This window comes from Xiphias gladius, chromosome 7 (genome assembly GCF_016859285.1).
Source record: "Xiphias gladius isolate SHS-SW01 ecotype Sanya breed wild chromosome 7, ASM1685928v1, whole genome shotgun sequence".
Classification (NCBI taxonomy): Eukaryota; Metazoa; Chordata; class Actinopteri; order Istiophoriformes; family Xiphiidae; genus Xiphias; species Xiphias gladius.
The window spans coordinates 23,522,059-23,538,326 of record NC_053406.1 but is presented as its reverse complement, the minus strand read 5'-3'; the positions used below and the strand labels follow the sequence as shown (position 1 = coordinate 23,538,326).

General features: G+C 41.0%; 1 protein-coding gene across 1 annotated transcript in view; it reads right to left on the bottom strand.

Annotated features, from left to right (window-relative positions):
* The window catches only part of zmp:0000001236 (mastermind-like protein 2), a 35,791-nt gene that overhangs the window by 5,671 nt on the left and 13,852 nt on the right, over nt 1–16,268 (bottom strand). Inside the window, exon 2 of the mRNA XM_040131497.1 lies at nt 1,823–3,034. Within this exon, the coding sequence (XP_039987431.1) occupies nt 1,823–3,034 (1,212 nt within the window). The remainder of the gene's footprint in view (nt 1–1,822; nt 3,035–16,268) is intronic.

Below are 16,268 nucleotides of genomic sequence, written 5' to 3'. Positions count from 1 at the left end.
ATCGAAATCCATTTAAGACTTTTTCATTATTTGATATCCAGCTGTTCAAAGTCTCTTCCCTTTCCCTTTCACTAACTGTTATTTGTATTTATGTACAATTTTTTATTGCTTATAATTTAAGTTTTTAATGTGCTACATTAAGTTTGGAACCAAAGAAATACTATCATTACTAATTATCACTGATACTAATAGTAACCCTAACACTAATACTAATGCTAATGCTAATTCTTATATAAGCAGTTATTTTACTTTTGATTTAAAAAATGTAATTAACTTACTGTTTATATAGAGAACATCTGACATGATGAGCAATGGGTTATTTGGAATCCTGAAAAATGTTTGCTGGCCATTACAGATTATTCACTAATTTAAGAGATTGTTTTATATTTCTGCCTCCTACATTCATAGACAGCCGGTGGTAATTAACATGTTTTATTGGAACTTCAAGGGGGTTTAAAGAAAAGCCCATTAACGTGCACAGCCACACGTTCTGTTTAGAGTGCAAATGGCTGTCTGGTATAGTGGTAAAACTGGTTCTGTTACACCCATGCCTGATGATGTACAGTATTTGTCATCCTATCTTGTTTACTTCCACATCTGCATAACTCCCTCCCTCTCTCCCTCCTCCCAACCCCTCTCCCAGTCACTCAAGCACTTCCCTTGATCTGTAGAGGTTACGAGAGCTCTCTTGTGTGGCTTGCATTATCATTTCACACAAAGACAGCTACAGATACCGTTAGTGCAAAAATGAAAGAGGGGACGGGCTAAATCTCCCCAATCATAACAAATCAGTGATTCAACCTCCGGCACCAGGCTAAGCAGATTACTGTCATTTTCCACCACTTGTCCCTTGTAGCTAACAACCTCCAATTAGCAAATCCCGCTGTGCATATCTGTGCCCTGACGGGGAGCCACCATGACAAGCAGAGAAATTAGAAGTCCTGCATGTTAATCTACCATGCTCTGGCAATCTGTGTCATCGTCAAAACACTTTCAGGGGAAATGCATATTCAACAGCAGAGACACAGACAGCAGCTAGAACAATGACAAGACGGTCCAAAAACAAACAGCACCGCATTGCTGCTGTCTCAAACAGCAGCTTGGCTGCTGCCAGCAATCTGGGGAAAGCGATTGATGAGGGAGACTAAAGTGAGTTAGTTTGACTGTGCTGTGTATCACGTCGCTATACCTTCAGCAGAAGAAATAACAACCTACGCCATTATTTATTTTGTACATGCAGTGTAATAAAATACACAAGCCAGTTATTCAACATCTGCTACAAAATAAAAAAAATAAAACACTTGGGTAATCTAACAGAAAATGTGGTACTTTCAGCTTCTTGCACTGTAATTAGTCAAATTTGTACATTTAAATCATGGCAGTTTATTGAGACACTATGTAGGATTACTGCCGTCAACTAAACACATACTTTATAATTTCGTGGCATTAACTGTGTTGAATGGTTTCTGTCACATATGATAGTGTAAGCACATGTTGTTGTGTGAAAACCTTGTTACTCCAATGTCACTGAGCTGATCAATTTGCAATAAAAATCACATACATGATGGTATATATATTTAACTGTCTCGTGAAAACCTAGTTGGTGTTGTTAGATGATTTTAATATTTACAGTAAAGTTGGATTTCATGCTCCTGTATAGTTGCGTGTAAAAAAAAAAGCAAAAAAAAAAACTTTGTGATCAAAATTGCTCTGCCATTAAAAACTAAGCACAAGGCCATTTTGTTTTAATTTCTAAAAAATGAAAGATACAAGGTTTTTCACCTAATAACATGTATGAAGGAATTTTGAGCAGAGGCCTTACCTGTCGCTGTTGTGACAGTTTGAACGGCAGCCCAGCAGGAACGGACTTGGGTTGCAGACAAAGGGTCCCTGACGTGGCGATCTGTTGGTTCTGGAAGTGGAGAGCCGCATGTGGCTGATTCTGGCCCGTCGAAGGTGACTGTTGCTGCTGGGCTGAGGTCTTGTTCACTGAGCTTGCCATGATAGACATTGGCTGACTGGCAGAATGGGGGGCTTTGGGGCTGAAGTGCAATGTGGGCTTGGTGCTGAGAACCTTCATGTCCAAATGATGGGGGCCGCTGTGGCCGTTTGACTTGAAGAGGCAGTTGTTGATCCCTTTACTCTGGGAGCTGATCCTCTGCTGGCTAAGCGGGGCCGGGCTAGAGACCTTGTCCTGCGGGAAGGTGCTGGTGGAGGAGTGGGTGCTAATGGCAGGAGCCCAGCTGGTCAATCCCACAGGTGGTGGTTGGTGGTGGTGATGGAGCAGAGAGCTGGGTTGCTGCTGGTTTGCTGCCATCTGCTTCAGCTGCTCTGCGTGAGATATTTCTGGCCAGCAGGGCATGGCTCTGGGGTGTCCTGCCTGAGTGTTAGCTTTCTGTGACGTGCTGGTAGAAGAGGTGCTGGTCAATGTGAAAGAGGGCCCTGCTGAGGCTGGTCGAAGCTGTGGCGAGCCACCATGAACCTGGCCAAAATCTGGGGAGTGCTCCGTCTTAATTGGCTTCTCCATTGGGGAACACAGACTAGCAGCTGCGCCTGCTGAGCTTGGCCGACCTAGATCCAAACCGAATGTATCATCCTGCTTCAGCATCTTCTCAAACTCCAGGTCATTCAGCGGGGGCACTGTCTTTGTCAGCTCATCAAACAGATCCTGGAGATCTGGGTCAATCTGACCACCACCCTCATCTTTGAAGTCAAAAATCATCTCTGTGTTTGACTGGCCACAGGACTGGACCTCAATGGGCTCTTTTTTCATTTCTTTCAGGGTCATGTTGAATATGTCTGACCCCACTCCATGTGGCATCATGTAATTCTTCCTCTGCATGCCCATGGTTGAGGACCCTTGAAGAGAGTGAGACTGGGTTAAGTTATGGTTGCAAGGCCTATGCCCCAAACCACCAGTATCCACACGGACCCTCTTAAAGTCTGATCCAGAGAAACCACAGGAGAGCCCATTCTGCTTTGGTATGTGTCCTGGTGCGTGTCCCTCGATCTTCCTTCGCAAAGATCCTTGAAGCTGCGAAAATAGAACACAACTGAATTTTAAAAACAATTAGCAAATAGAAAGAAAAGACTTCACCTCACCTTCAGTTCATTATCATTTACTGGGTAAATGTTTAAAAAACAAAAAAAACATGGTTATGGTTTAAGTCTCACTACAAGACTAACCTTAAGGAAAAGATTTTCATAACAGCACTTTAATTACTGCTCTTGATTCAAAGCTGTCTTGTGAGCCAATTTAAATCATGGCGATAGTTCTGAGTACGGGCGCTTTCAATTCTACATCCGGCTCCAAGTGTCACCATGTAAATTGATCCAATTTCACAATTTGCTCCAAGGCCTATAGATGCTGTACACTTGGCCATCTTGTGAAACCTAGGAAGATTACTTTTATTAGAATGTTAAAGACAGTGTTTTCATTCAGTAGAATAACTTTTGCTTTTACAACAGTGATGATGTCTCAAATGCTTTACTCGGGTTTAGATCACCCAGTCACATCGTTTTGTAATCCAGGTAACACATACGAAGCCTAAACTATATAGTTTTATTTAACCGCTTGCAGTGCAATGTAGCAATGAAGGAAACGCTGCTGCAGCACTTAGAAAATTGTTTTTATATAATGTAATTTGAGTGCAATGGATGGGCTGAGAAGATACTTAGGAATCTGATACAGTCGACAGACCTCGGAGATAAGAATAGGGTCTTTGTCTGTTTCCCTCATTTGCATACATTATATTTTCATCTATTGTGCTTCGTTACATAGCGGCGTTTCTCCTTTGTGGCTGAGGTTCTACTTAACATGCTGGTGCAGATATCTGACTTCCTTTTGTCCTATCCCCATGTTTTCATTTAAGGTACTAAGCACACGGCCATGACTCCCAAACTCTAACCACTCAGTAACGCCCCATAAAACTAAAGCATCAAAAACCCTGACAAAATGCTCATGTTATCATAGCAGAACCTAGATTATTTATACTTTCAGATATCGATGTCATTGTCCTGTCAATAAAACAATGGAGGTTCTTTTTTCATGTGAGCATGTGAGTCATTAACAACGATTCACTGAGAAAGAAATTGTCTATGCAGTGGCAATCTCAGACACACTGTTGTATACACACAGAAATGACTTATTATCCGACCATCTTTTAATGCGGTGCCTGCATGGAAAGGAAATGGCTCTAATTGTGCACCAACCTGGTCACAGGAGAGGAGTATCAGTGTGTTGCATATTTCACTGTGGGAACAAATTTGAGTCATTTCCACCTGCTGGCAAACATTGCATTAAGATGATTCATAGCCTGAGGGTTTGGAGTGAATCCCGTAGTTCACTACATTTTTACTCTGTTCATGGCTGTATTACCTCTGCTAATGCTCTTAACAACTGTTCAGAGATACGTCCTCACATTTTAATCAAGGCACAGATATCCTTGTGGCTCACCAAGCCTCCCATGCTAAAGCTAATAAGTGTATGTGCCTCTCACCATGTTGGACGGATGTGGACGTATTATTTTGATGGTGTTGTACTGAGAGAGAGAGGGGCGCCAAAATTATCTGTTGTATTCAGAGGATCATACCAGTGGCTTCGCATTTACCTTCCTAAAGTACAAGCTGTTTACTTAACATTAGTGCCGACCGTTTTCGAAAGCATGGTTGCAAATAGACAGATTAATTACCAGGTAACCTTTTGGTAAATTTGAGTGATTAGTAGGAAAATCAACTAGCCATGACAATGATCAGTGTGAGGGCAGAAGAGAAACCCATCACGTTCAGCAAAAGACAAAAAGAGAGCGAGGGCAGCGGAGACTAGTGTCAGGGTCAAGCAAGAGTGACTCTCTTGTTTCATTTATTTTTTGCCAACAACATGTTGTCCCTGTGTAGTACTGCAGCTGGAGGCGGAATCCACTTTCATCACTTAATTAACTATTGATGTAAAGTGCATTTTTATTTAAAATTACCAGCAGGAAAAGATGTAAAACAAGTAGCCTGGTCCTGTATGTGTTGTGTTATTCAGCCTTTACCTAATAGCACATATTTATGTATATTTAAACAAAATATTAGCTCAGTTGACCTTTTATATATTAAAATTTAAGTAGAAATTGCAATGCTGGCAAAAGAAAAACAATAACTGTTTTGAAGTTAAATATACTTTGTGACAAAAGTAAAGCTCAAATTCTTAACAGAGACTATAGAGAAAAAAATATGGTCAGATGATGTGATGAAAGCCTGGCCGGGTGATGCCAAGTTCATACAGAAAAATACAGAGAGACATACAGTTTTAACTTTCCATAAGTCCATCTAAAGTATGTCTCGTTCGCCAGCTCCCTTTTGCCATCTTCACTGAGATCCAGACTGTTAAACGTTGTGCCTCCACACACTACTGGACATCTGTTTTTCTCCAAAGAGAGACAAAAACAGGCCTTCTAGTGTGTGCAGCTCACACACACTTTTTCTCTCCTTCCAGAGGGCTCTTTCTGGAGAAGACAGACAGGAGTACTCCTCATGGTTCAAGGCACTGTCTGAGAAAACGCATCATGAATAATGGAACGGACAGTGAGATGTGTTGCAAAAAGCCATTGTGAGACAGGGTTGCCTCACTACTGCCTCTGTGCCGTTTAAAAACGGACTGCGGTCAAGAGTCGTTCTTAGTTTAGAATTAAGAGCAGAAGATTCACGACATTTTGCGGTTGAGATTTTGTAAAGGTCAGGTCACATGTGCATCCTCACATTACCTTCCTCTGAGTAAAAACTAATATCCAAGCACAAAAACTTTTTTATTTACATTTACAACAAATAAAGGACCTTCCTGTTCACCCGGCGCTCAGTACTCAGAAGCAGTGGCCTCCTAGCTGGCCTGAAATCCTCGTGACAGATCTCCAAGTGATCTGAAAATAGATTTTTTGATTAACATTTAATGAGCTTAGAAGCTCTGAATCACTTTGAAAGTGACTCCTGCTGCATGACACGCTCAGACATATGTATTATATACTGATCATAGAGAGGAAAGCACAACTGCGTTTTCTGGGTTGGCCAAATGTGAGGCTAACAAAATAATAATTTGTTTTACTCTAGGTTGTAAGATCTCCAATCTAAACTCAGCACAGCTACAATAAACAAAAAAAGAATAGAATATACACAATCTTTTAAGGATTTTAACAAGGTGTAACTGTACTTTAATCGACTTACAGTACTAGTGGACACACAATTACCCGGAAAATCATTTTCATAAGCAAATCAAGAATAGATTTAATTTTTGAAGATAACCTTTTCAATGCTACTTGCTGATGCCCTTTGACTGTGGCAGTGAGGAACCTGACCTTGGCCATGTCAACAGAGGCTATCTATTCCTGGGAGCAGGGAGGCTGGTAGCTTGTGTGTCACGCTGAGCAGTGTGGTGATGCTGAGCACTGTGGATGGGGCTCCGGGTGAGCCACAACAGGGACGCAACACCAGGCCTCCTGGTACCATCTGTCAGACCAGTGGCATAGCCCCTCAGAGCCGTGCATGCTTCAAGGGTATAGGTTTGAAAGTGTTCGAAGGTTTTGTGTCTGTGCGTGTGTTCGAGTATGAAAGCGCGGCTCGACAAAAGCTTGAACTTGCCAGCCTTTAATCTATTCACCAGAGTCCCGAAACATGTTGCAATCCGCTCCTGCAAGAGTTAGAAACCTTCCTCTCGGCATTTGACATGGAAAAAACAGCCCCAAAATAAAGGAATAAATACGACTATTGTGTTCCTAGGGAGACATAATATTTATGTGGTTCTGCAGGTTACATACTGTTGCAAGGGGGGATTTTAGCTCGTTTATTGCCAGATAAGAAACAAGAGCCCTCAGACCAGTGCCAATGATCAGCCGTCACACAAAATTCAGCTATCTGCTTGCAGAATCCTGACAAAGTGTGGAGGGCTCAGTTTAATTATAGAGTTTCCACTAGCCGTCCAAAGCTTTAAGCCATGACAGTATATCCAGAAAAATTGAATCAAACATCCTGGGTAACTTGAAATTTTTAATAACTTAAAGGAAGGTAGGGAGTCCGAGGCTGAGACTGCTGCAGTATAGTATGTACATTCACAAAACAATTTATAGTTTCAGTCAAACCAGGTCAGTAGGGCTGTCAGATTCTGCTTAGTCTTTGCTGCATTTCTTTTTTTTAGTTACTAGTTTACTTAGGTTTACTAAGTCATGGCTTGTTTTTAATTCGACACATTTAAGGTAACAGCAAGGTGTGCACAATGTGTCTGATACTATGAAACAACAAAAATGTTCCAGGATAACCAAGATTAGATGCTACGAACAGGAGGAAGTACTGACAATTTTGCACTTTTTGGTTCGAATTTAAGCTAACTGCGTTTTAGCTTTAAGCCTCACGTACATTTAATTTGATAAAAAGATTCAAGGAGAAGAATAAAGGAACTGATATATCTTTGAGGGGTGCACTGGGGCAGCAACAAGCAATTATAACTGAACTTATATCTAAAACATAGGCCACACCAACATATATGGTGTGTTTTATGACAATCCAGCAAGAAATACTGAACTACTATTGAAGCAAGGTTTAGGAGAAAGATTAGATCGCTGCCTCTTGAAAATCTTGGCAGCTACTTTTAGTACTAAAACCATTTTCAAGACGTTTTGGTGGATAAATTAGTGGCTGACAAAATGACAACATCGGTAGGCTTGATCCTTTTTTACACATACTAAATTATAAAATCAATTTTTTGTTTTTTTGTCAATTTTTCTCAAAATTGAACAACAAAAGAAACCTACGTAATCTGTTTCTACTGGGCATCTGCCATGAGGTAGCATAGGGATGTGAGCATAGGTTCATAGCGTGCTTTCTTAATCAGGCTGGCGCGTGTTGGGACGAAGCAGCACACTGCAGAGGTGGGCTACTTTTGGCTCATCAGCACTTTGCATCCCCACACTTCCTGACACAGTTGTATTAGATTGAGGCTGCCCTCCAGAGAGCAGGCAGGAGAGAAGGATGAGCAGCAGCAGCAGGAAAAAAAAAAAGAGAGAGGCAGCTTTGTGGCAGCCTCTGGGAAATGGGAAGTGATGATAAGAGCTCCTTTGAAGAGAAATCATCCATTATGTTTACTGAAGGCAGATTTTTTTAACAGTTACTGTAGCACTGCTCCAGCGTTTTATGGAGATATTTGCTATTTTAACAAAAGGCAGCTTGCACACAAAAAATCCTGTTGGAGACACTTCCCATTCAAATATCAGGTCTCCATTATCCAAATGCACAGATTAAAGCCAGTATTACAATCCGCCCTTGCTTTGGCATGCCCTTTCTTAAGAATTAAACAGAAGAGTTTAATATGATATCTTCAAGGCTAAAGGAGGAGGCAGCTTTGAAAATAAGCATAGACTTCAGAAGAAAATACGTGGTATTTCTGCAATCACCAGTCACTGCACACCCATAATAATGATGGGAGACCTTAACTGAGGGTGATTGGACAAGGTATGTAAAAATGCTCTTGGATAGTTTGGGTCAAGCTGATTTTTTGATACAACTTTATTGCATCCCTTTTAATTATCTTGCCCTTGCCCTGGCCAGGTAGTTTGAATAGCTTATTGTAGTTATTATTCAATGAGTATACAGTATTCTCCTATGAGTTACAAAGAGTTCAAGGGCCGTGAACCCTGGCCCCCTCAGATTCCCAAGATGGCAGAAAAGCACCGAAGTGATCCCGGGAACTAATACTGGGTGTCTAAGTGTGTGTTTGAAGGGGTGGGCAGACTCTGCCAAGGCATCACCGCAGCACCAGCTAGACCACGCCACTGCTGACGTACCACAGGTCACCAACATCGCATTGACAGGCTGTCACATCACATCACCCTTGGCCATGTGGCTCACAGAGCTCCTGACACCGCTGTCGCCTCTCATCTACATGTCATTCTTAACCACAGAGACATTTGCTGTGGAGGACTGAGGAGCAATCCCGCGCAGCACGTACCGCTGAGGCTTTCCAGAGCAAAAGGGATCCCTTCAATAAATGATTTAAAGCTGGAAACTACAGGATGTGTTCGAATTCACTGGCTATAACACACTGAGCAAACTGAAAAAATCATTTGCAGGTTGTAACGGCTAGAGCCACCGGCCACAGCATCATTTTTCCTGTCAAAGACAACTGCCACCTTTGTCCTCACTTAGTCATTGCAAAAGAGAGAAAGGAGACGGGCAGGAAGACATCCCACCATATAACGAGCCCAGAGCAATCACAGATAACATACAGGGTTTTCTTGTCAACTACATATATGCTAGGGTGCTAATGTAGCTCAAAGGGTTTCATTTAGTGGTAACACAGGCTCAAATTCTCATTCGTCCAACACTAAGTTGTGGGAAACACCCTCTATCAGCTCTTGCTATTCCAATCCAAGTGATACATGCCTGGCACCGAAAATGACAGGACAGGATGTATCTAACATGATGACATGTTTCTTTCAATTGGTGTATGTGCACCGTCTGCTTAAGTGAGAGAGGCAGGCGGTAAGAAATTTTCAGGCCGGGAAGTTGCTTGAGGGTGTGGGAGGGGTAACATAAATCAAAACATTAAAGGATTCTTAGCAGCAAAGTCTTGAGAATAAGAAATTAGCAATCCTTGCAGACACCAGAGGTCACTGTGAGCATGATAAGATCAAAGAAAAATCCTCGAGTCAACAATCCTGGATTCACTGTAAGGATTAGTTATTTACTGTATTAGAGAAGGTAAACCAGGATAATAACAGCACTGAAACCTGGGTCTTTATGCAGCCTGGAGCTATATGACATTGGTAAACATATCAGTAACTCTAGGTTCCAGGGATTCTCTGTACTCTGTACTCATTACAAAAATGTAATGAGTACAGAGGTGAAACTAAGACACAGGGATAAGGCCACTAGATAGATGGTCCGATGACTTTTGTTCCACTGAAAACAAATCCCTCGTTAAACATGTCTAAAGCTCTCCAAGCATGTTTGTACCCTTAAAAGGCCATTGCCATAAAACAGCAAGTACCTTTCTCCCAGCAACTGTCAAATACAAGGCCTGCCTCCGGTCATGCCACAGGAAAAGGCCCATAAGCAGGGAACAAGTTCCCTTCCTGTTTTCAAAGACGATTCCTATGGCACGCAGAGCCGTTTCCTGCTCGCTAGGCTCATTTCACCATCTCAAACATCTGGCTGCTCTTCAGCATGCAGCTGCAGCACGGTGAGAGCCAACAGTGCCACTGCTGAGTTGAGCAACACAGTCCTGAGCCATTCCACTTATATCTCTGGCCACTACAAAAAAAAAAAACACCATCTAGCTTCACTACCTTATGCGGGGTATCCTAATAGTGTGCATTATTCAGGATCAGCAGTAACTATGGATAAAATAATCTTTAATTGTACCGTATGTAGTACTTAAGACCCGTTTATGTCCTTCAGCTATTTCGATTATGAATTCCTTGATGTTCCCTTTCAAGTAAAGTGACTGCATTTCCAAATCAGGAAACAATACTCGTCAATATCTGATATGATCGCAGCAAAGTGCTCTTTAGCGGCATTGCTGTGGCGATTTCCCACTGAAACAAGGATCCATTTTATATCCCATGGGAAACCTGGGCTGAGTGGTTAATGCTGCGCTAATGCTGCTTCACTCAGCCAGGTCTTGATAAGCCTCGTGCTTTTAGAGAGGGGAAACACATTTACTGTTTTAAACCGCTTCAATGGAGAAAGCTTGGAAAAATCCACTAGTTGAAAATGGTGTACTTGTTGAGTTTTTTCATCTCCCTCAGCTTTCACTTAAATTAAACACACTCGCATTAGGACAGGCGAGCAGTCACACTAATCTGCGCTTATGCTCTGAAACAATCCTCAGCTAGTTCGGTTTGAAAAGGGACTGCTGCAGCTAGAAAGTAAGAAGAAAAAATAAATGAGTGGGAAGCTTTGTTTGACTCCCACTCATATCAGTTTTGACATTCCAAATAAGGTCTGTGTAGATCAGCGCTAGCAGAGACACAGACAGAAAAGACTGCAGAGAGCTCACCGCCTCCAACCAAGGAAAAGTGTGTTTGGAGGGGAGGGGGGCATTGGGGGATCATGGAGCAGAAAATATGTGACCTCTAAAAATGTATCATCAGCCTGACATTTCCCAGAAGGACAAAAACAAAACATCACAATGCTGATACACTGTATCTTAGATATTAGTTAGATATCATCATCCATGAAAAACAAACATTTCAGGTCAATTCAAAGTTGTTTGCCTTGATTCCAGATTCCAGCTATGTTCTAAAAAACTATTGGTTTTCACACTGTTGCGACTGGTGAAAAGTCTTTGGATTGACTTTGCCACAAAAAACACCAAACCCAAGGGAATCATCTGGCAGAGAACTTAATTAATAGCTACACTAGACAGTTTAGCAAACTGCTGGCATCCAAATGTTGGTAGGACCTAAGTCTCTGATATAAACCTAAATGCCAAGAAATCATGAAACATGCTGTCTGTTAACGGCATACAGTCAGGTATATAAGTATTTGGACAGTGACCCAATCTACATAATTTTGCCTCTGTACACCACAGTGGATTTGAAACGAAGCCATCAAGATGTGGTTGAAGTGTAGACTTTCATTAACCGCTTAGAAATTATAGCCATTTTAATTATAAATATAAGGATTATATTATAGAGTATCTTAGATATTATAGAGTTTCCTCCCTTGAGATGCTTTGCCAGGCCTTTACTGCAGCCTCCTTTACTTGTGGCTCGTTTGTGGGTCTTTCTCCCTTCAGTAAGTGAAAAGCATGCTCAGTTGGGTTGAGGTCTGGTGACTGACTTGGTCACTGTAGAGTAGAAGAATGAGGAGCTCTTGGTTTGCTTTCAAACTACGTTTTGGGTCATTATCCATCTGTACTGTGAAGCAGTGTCCTTTCAGTTTTGCAGCTTTAGCTGAATCTGAGCAGATAGTATAGACATATACATTTCAGAATTCATCCTGCTACTTCTATCAACAGTCACATCCTCAATAAACATCAGTGACCCAGGTCCATTGGCAGCCATTCAAGCCGATGCCAAACACTGCCTCCACCATGTTTGACAGATGATGTGGTGGCTTCGGATCATGAGCCGTTCCTTCCCTTCCTCATACTCTTCTCTTCCCATCATTATGGTACAAGTTAATCTTGGTTTCATCTTTCCAAAGAATCTTGTTCCTGAACTGGGCAGGAATTTGTAAGAGGGTTTCTGGCAAAGTCTAATCTGGCCCTTCTGTTCTTGAGTGTTACCAGTGGTTTGCACCTTGTGGTAAACCCTATGTAATTATATTCATAAAGGCGTCTCTTGATTGTAGACTTTGACAGTGATACGACTACCTCCTCTCGAGTGTTTTTGACCTCGCTAGATGTTGTGAAGGGTTTTTTTTTCACCGAGGAAAATCATCCACTTTAGTTGTCTTCCGTGGTCTTTCAGGCCTTTTGGTGTTGATGAGTTTGCCAGTTCATTCCTTCCTCCAGAATGTACTAAATCGTTGATTTGGCTGCTCCTAAAGTTTCTGCCTTCTGTCTGTTCGGTTTGTTTTGTTTTTCCAGCCTCATAATGGCCTCCTTCCTTTGCATCAACACCTCTTTAGACTGCATATTGAGAGTTCCGGTGAGCATCTACCAGATGCAAATTCAACACTTGGAATCAACTCCAGACTTTTTATCTGCTTAATTTATCATGAGGTAATGTGTGAACAGGCCACACCTTGCCATGAAACCGTCAGTCAATTGTCCAATTACTTTTGAGCCTCTGAAAATGACGGACTATGTATAAAAATGTCTGTAATTCCTGAACAGTTAATACGATATTTTTGTTAAACCCCTTGAATAAAGCTGAAGGTCTATACTTATATCATATGTTAATGGCTTTGTTTCAAAACCATTGTGGTGGTATACAGAGGCAAAATTATGAAAATTGTGTCACTGTCCAAATACTTATGTGCATAACTCTATGTTCATATTCATTTTTACAAACCCAGGCCAGTCTGTGATCATTATATGAAAAAAAACCATAATGGACAAATGAGGCAAAAACATTGACTGCAAGAATGTTGCTGTTTCAGAGTTTTTATATCTCTCTTCAAGTCCAATCATTCAGTATTTTTATATTAACTCTGAATCAGATTATTATAACGTTACAGCACTTGCCCTTAGTAGTGAAACCACAGGGAATAATATCTCATTGTTTTGGTCACAGCACACTTACTATTTGTTTTAGTTACTCGCCACTCTCATCAACCTTGTTTACAGCAGCAATCAGCTGTCTTAAACAAACAAGTTCTGATAAACCCCTGTTACACTACCTCATCAGCCCCCTATATCAGAGTGACAAAATTAAAAGACTAGCTGGTGAAGAAAGTGTAACATCTAGCAGCTTAAAAACCAGATATTTTTAGGAGGTGGAGACCAAAACGGGGATAGAAGGAGAGTGAATATTGAACTTAAATTTGTCAGGTACCCAGAAACATGACTTCAAATGAATGCGATTATTTTAACCGAATGGGTAAGTGGGAAGCTGTTTTGTGAACACATTGGCCACTTCAACTTTATAAGGTTATAGTAAGTCAAGATGATGTCAGTTCTGCCCCCTCGTGGTCAAAAATTGATTAATACAAATCAAGTTTTTATTTGTCACTTCCTGTGGAAAGAGTGTACAGAGCACCACTTACATTTAAGCATTTTGTTTAAGGGCAACAAGAAACTCTTTTCTATTGCTAGCTTTCGCCTAAAACAAAAATGTGCATTCCCCATGCACATGTAGAATTTTAAAAAAAAGATCTTTAATTCCAAAGGTTGCCTAAGTTGCCTTCCCATGGAGCCCTGCAGGTACTGATCTCACAACTGTCTGGGCAAGTGGTGGCTCTCACAGTGGCAGGGAGAGTTCAAGGTTGCAGCAGAGCTTATTTCTCTGAGCAAGTTTCTGCATGTTGGCAGCTCTTGTGTGTGTCTAAATGAGCCTTGTGAACCAGCACTTTATGTCTTTTTACATGTCGCAGCTGGTGAGAGAGAGAGACACGGTGTGCTCTCAGGTAATCTGTCCAAGTGGAAAAGAACAACTTTCCCATAACGGGATCATTGACATTCATTCAAAGTTAAGAGAAACACAAAGCAAACGTTGTGATTTCAAACTGATTAAGAGGATTTTTGCGCATCAGTACAGTTGTGGAAAAAAAATTATCTCCTGAGCATCCAATCTCATCCCAAAATAGATCAGAGCAGTTAAAGCAGGTCCTCTGTATCTACAGTGGCATCTGGTCAAGTAAACACCTAGTCCGTTGCTTGGAAATAGACAAATTGACGGAGAACAATTTGTCAGTGGTTTAAAGTCCATGTACCAGTTCTACTATCGCCACTTTCTATATTGTTTATACCTACATAAATATATTAAATCAAATTTAAAAAATGACATCTACTCTGAAAAATATAATTCAGCAGCTACTACTTCAACAGAGTTTCACTTAGAACAAATTAGTAAACTGTCGAGCACCTTGTAATAATGCATGCCTGATATTTCACAACCGGATGGAAAGTGAACCCTCAAAATGCAGAAAAGAAAACTGCTCAGACGAGGGAATCACAGCCATGTGGCTATCATCATAGCATCTGCTAAAGAGGGAGGCGCAGAATCTGGCCAGGCTCCCTCTGCCCATTCTTCAGGAATGGGCTGTGGAACAACAATAACCTAAGAGAAACAGACACAGGCCGACATATGGCACATAAACCAGCAGATCCCATTGATAGTAGAAGTTGGAGCAATTGGAATCGGAGCGAAAATGCAAGTTAATCGATCTCTCAGTTTCAGCACTTCAGCCCTCCTAGCGTAAAGTTGTTGCGCGAGGCTAAGCAAATTGGAACATTTTGTACATTAAAAAGTGTGGCAAAAATGTGAATGGCGTTAGGTCTATCTACAAGTCATTCCTCGTCTTGTTTTTGACACAGTAATAAAGACCTGTGGCAAGTCTGCATTTTTAGTTCAAAACGCTGCATTGTACGAGCGTTACCTCTGTATGCTGTTGGTAGAGATGTCACTCAAACAAAAGCAACATCTTCCTTTAGTGCCAATGTGATAAGATCAAGGATATCACATTATACATTATGCTGCTGTCATATTAAAGTAGAACCCTGTTGGGTCAAGGCTGTGTACATGGAACTATCTGCATTTCCATCCTAGGATATGATATTTGGTCTGGGTGGAAGAGATTATCCTGCTTGCTCAACTGGCAAGACGTCCCTTCACTAGCTAGACAGCTGTTTTTTTTCCCCCTCGCTTTGACTACTTCAAGCAAAACACATGAGCCTGGTGATTCAAACTCAGCCAAGGCAGCATAATAGAGGGGAAAATTCCCTCTTACCAAGGGAATTAATTCACTGGGAATGACAATGAGGACAAACACTGATAATCATGAGTGTCAGTTTTTTAATCAGTGCTTAACTTGCCCTGATATAATGCACTAACTATTGAAATGAGTGTTAGGCTAAAAATATTTAAATACTTTTCTGTAGATCAGCGACCCACTTAAGTGACCATTTAAGGACCACTTGTTCAATTATGTAAAATAAATAGCATAAAAAACTATGGCGAAGAAATACTGGTAACTTTTACTCTACCAAGGACAAACAGCGTCACTGATGGAAAGCACACAAAACCAAGTGTTAAAAATTGCAACAACATTCCTTGTCTGTAGGAGGCAACGCCAACATGTCTACATCCTCAGGTTTAAACGGCTGCTGTTGCTATTGTTTTCCTTTCCAGCTTCCTCCAAACAGCTTCCCCTTGTGGAGAACCTGCAACTCGCCAAATGCGAATGTTTTCGTGACTTACAAGCCAGTTCCATCAGGCGCTTCACATCTAAAACTGAAAAAAGAAAAACAATTATCTTATTCACTTAGTATATCATACCCCGACATCGAGCAGTGTCACCACTTACCTATCTACCTATCAGTACTTGCGTAAACATATTTTAATTTTTGTAACCAAGATTGAAATTAGAAGATTTCAAGATGCTTTGATCTTGTTAAATTTTAGTGAAAACTAATTTAAATCATATAAATTCACATCAAACTATGGGGTCTACAAACTTAAATTCATATTTAATGCTTAAACTGAAGTGCAAGATATTGACAAACAAAATATTTCTCAGTACTAGCATGTAACTTTCATTGTTACAGGACACAGAAATTATTCTACAGTACATGACAGAAACTATTTCTTCTCTTCAAGGAGATACTCCACCCAACTAGGGTGAAGTGAAGG